The sequence below is a fragment of the Polyergus mexicanus genome, unplaced genomic scaffold, assembly GCF_030449975.1.
Source record: "Polyergus mexicanus isolate NDT 795.1 unplaced genomic scaffold, iyPolMexi1.0 SCAF_23, whole genome shotgun sequence".
Taxonomy (NCBI): Eukaryota; Metazoa; Arthropoda; class Insecta; order Hymenoptera; family Formicidae; genus Polyergus; species Polyergus mexicanus.
Window position 1 is genome coordinate 2182319 of NW_027223343.1, and position 3953 is coordinate 2186271.

Below are 3953 nucleotides of genomic sequence, written 5' to 3' on the forward strand. Positions count from 1 at the left end.
GCGCGGTTTCGTCACCGGGCTCTCGCGTCTTTCCCACGGTTGCTCATAGATATTGATATTGACAAGTGACTAAATGTTTAAAGAAATGCGTGGCGCAAGATGCTCCATTTACTGAACGACTTATTTTTATCACCGATCGATTATCGTTGCCGCAACATTGCGGAAGGAAGGAATCGTGGAGTCGCCAGGACGTAACAATGTTAAATATAGAAATACAAAGCAACACGGAAACGCGGACGGATTATCGCGATTACCGATTACGCATGAAGACAAACATGAACATGATGTGGTTGATAATTTGGAGATAAATATAATCGACTCACTACCGATTACGCGTTCTGAATTGTCGGCGGAAACAGGCAAAGACGACAAATTACAAGCGTTAATAGTAGCGTTATAAAAAGATAGGTCGTTAGAGCCAGGCGATCGATTCAATATACCAATAGATGAATTTAGCTATCAGAAAGGTATTTTGTTACGAGACTGTCGAGTGATAATACTGCAAAAATTGAGAAGTAGGGTGTTGCAAGGATTACATAGCGAACACTGACGCATTGTTAAAATGAAAACAGTTGCGAGACAATACGTTTGGTGGCCACGCATTAACCACGATCTCGAGAATATGGCGAAGGATTGTACAAATTGTAATTTGATGCGGAATAATCCTCGAGAAACAAAAACATATGAATGGGAACCGACGAAATTCCCTTTTCAGCGAGTACATATCGACTATGCAAGACCATTTATGGGCCATTATTTTTTTGTATTGGTGGATGCTTTTTCGAAATGGCCTGAGGTTTTCAGTACAAAAGATATGACAAGTAACACGACGGTACAAAAATGTTGGCAAATATTCACCACATTAGGAATTCCGGAAATAATTGTTTCAAATAACGGTCGACATTTCAAATCAAATAAATTTGCGCATTTCTCACAATGTAATGGCATTATATATAAAACCATAGCACCTTTTCACTCGGTGACAAACGGACAAGCAGAACGTTTCGTTCAAACTTTAAAAACGGCGTTAAAAAAGAAATTTCAAAATAATAGAATATCCATCATGGATTTACAAAAGGCAGTATTGCAAATACTATTCCATTATTGAACGACGCCACACTTTACAACAGGAATGTCGCCGGCGGAAAAGATGTTTAATAGGAAGTTACGTACCCGTTTAACTATTTTGTTACCAGACACAAATAGAGTAAATGAGAATAATAACAATTATAATACGAAATTATGTAAGGTACGTGAATTTCAAGGAGGAGAAAGGGTGGAGTGTAGAAATTATTACGAGCAAGCGAAATGGGTTTTCGGAAAAATCAAGAAACACGTAGGTTTGTTACATTATATGATCCGTCTGGACAATGGCAAATGTTGGAAACGCCATATCGACCAAATACAAAAGGTCGGTAATATTCCACAAAAGCGCAAGGACTGGGAAGAGATATGGGATTATAATCCACCGGAAAAAATTGAAGCACCTGTGGAACATAGGGATCAAAACGAAGTAAAGAAACCGCAAGATCAGGGAAATATTACTAATGCGGACAAAGATGCATCTAAACAAAACTCACATGTAATTCGAGAAGGCGAAAACGAGCAAGGAGTTTCAGAACGAGCGACGCCTCGAAAATCGATACGAAATCGGGTGTTGCCTAAACGTTACGGCAGCTATATCGCACATTAAATCATTTCCTTTCTCGTTTATTCCTTTAAGAAATTTTTTTTCCACGAGGAGAAGAAGTGTTATATATGCGATCGAATAGCGCGCGTGATTAGATTAACATACATGCGCGCCACAGGCGGGAAAATCGCCGAAGGAACGCAAGCTCGCGGCAGCGGCTCGAAGAGGATTTGAGTTGCGTTCTCTCGTTCCAGCGCTCGAGTAGGAAACATTGTACCTGTGATTCTCAAACGCGAGCAATAAATAAAAAATGTAGAAATTTATACCTAGAGCAATCCTTCCGATTACGGCACCGCCTGTTGAACTCGCAAGAACACAACAATCACAACATCGTCCACGCGCTTTTCCCTCCGACAGATTTTTGAATGCGGGGGAAATACTTTCGAAATTATATACATTTCTGGAGAGTAGATTTTCCAAGTAGTTTGCTGTTTCGATACCTCTGACGTAAATGTAACGTGCTTGTCTTGTTATTTCACGTAGTTGCGTTATAAAATATTTCGGATTGGCTTCACCGTCGAATCATTTGATATCATGATAAATTCGCGTGAGCCAATTGTTTCCATGCCATACATTTCCTGGTAAATCGCCAAATGAATGCGGAGGCATTATAATCCAATGTCCGACGAATGGAGCATTAAGCGCGATAACAGCAACATCCTTAGGGATAAATTTTTCATTGGCATCGCGGAAATCCTGTATGTCGATGACGATATCCATTTTGTGAAGACTGAAACGCTCATAATAGCGAGGTTTAAACTGTTCGCGAAGTGTTGACGTTCGTGTCTTGAATGAAACTGAATCCTTTTTTTGTTTACACAATTTTTGCTGTTGGCATTTTGATCGAATATGGAAGGGAGAAAGAGGGAAATTTATGTTGTAACGGTCAAATATCTGAGCGCGATAAATATCTAACCGGCAAAATCGACGATGACTTGACGAGACGAATCGATTTCAATTACATTATCGAATTCGGCGTAAATAATACAATTAACGATCTCAGTGAGAGCCTTCTCGAAGCGCACTTCTAATCGTAAACTGCCATGCCTCACGAGATTCCAATGTCCTGCGTAATTAGCAGACAGATCAGGTGTGAGATCAAAAGCGAATAACGTATATCCCTTGGAATATTCGTCTCTACTTATAGAATTTCCTTCGTTCAAAAAATGGATGCCCGTTCCCGCGAAGAGAGTTTGATAAGCTTCAACGTAAAGCGGTTCCTCTGGCGAGAAAACCGGTTGTAACCGTCTACTAGGAATTTGCATACCGGCAACGTATAGCGAGAAAAAATTTATTCCATAATTTTTTAAATTAAACGGATTTAATTTTCTATCCCCATTAAACGCTTTATTATTAACAAATCCGACTATTATCCTTTTCGGAAGTTGACCGAATATTACATTATCTAACGATTCACCCACAACACCACTATGAATTGTATATGTTTTAACTTCGACTCTCGCGAGCGGATATTTGGCCGTAACTTTCTCAACATTCTAGCGTGCGCTAGTAACAATCCTGCGCTTATTTTCGCCCTTCTCACGAGTAAACTCGCATCCAGTATATGAATTTCCGACGATGAACCGTTACTGTCCATAAGACAGAACGAATCTTTCGAACAAACGAGTCTCAAGTACTTCTACGCCGTTAATTAAAAATTTGTCTTGATTGAAAACCTCGCAATGGAGATGTCCTACAAGATCTAGCGCTCGCCCGCCGTGAATGTAACGAGCGCGTTTCACGAGAGCGGAATTTGGCGATTTTGATTCCACCGGTTCGTCCATTTGATCGGGTGTATCCGCGTCCCATAGACAGGAGGTTAGATGGGAAGTTTTTGCGGGTGAAGAATAATTTAATAACGCCTCGATGTACGCGCGGTACGCGTAAGCGTTGTTTGGAAGCGACACGAGCTTTTGGTTGAAATACACATCGATCTGATTGAACATAGAATGAAGTAAATGATATACGGGGCCTATAGTGACCGCGGCGGATGCGCCCGCAGTATGTCCCAACATTTCTACGCGTACGCGAAGACTTAATATGGTGTGCGTGAGATGTAAATATTCTTCTCGGTGACCCGGAATGACGAATTCTATCGGGGAATCGTCCGAGAGCGAAGTCACGGGTTTGTAATGAATCCATTGCGAACCCTCGATACTAGTTTGCGTGGGCGGTAAAGAAAAGATATTGAGTTCGCTCTTTAAACACTCACTCGAATGTGTGTGAAGAAAGGACTTGCTTATTTACCACAATTTTTTTTGTC

At 40.7% G+C, this 3953-nt stretch overlaps 2 protein-coding genes across 2 annotated transcripts in view; one reads left to right on the forward strand and one right to left on the reverse strand.

Moving 5' to 3' along the window:
* The window catches only part of LOC138942760 (uncharacterized), a 3860-nt gene extending 2167 nt beyond the window's left edge, over positions 1–1693 (forward strand). The window contains exon 3 of the mRNA XM_070313228.1: positions 1250–1693. Within this exon, the coding sequence (XP_070169329.1) occupies positions 1250–1693 (444 nt within the window). The remainder of the gene's footprint in view (positions 1–1249) is intronic.
* A 908-nt stretch (positions 1694–2601) lies between these two features.
* Positions 2602–2955, reverse strand: LOC138942761 (uncharacterized protein F54H12.2-like). Its single transcript, XM_070313230.1, has one exon. It carries the CDS (start codon positions 2953–2955, stop codon positions 2602–2604), a length of 354 nt encoding a protein of 117 aa, XP_070169331.1.
* Between the last annotated feature and the right edge of the window lie 998 nt (positions 2956–3953).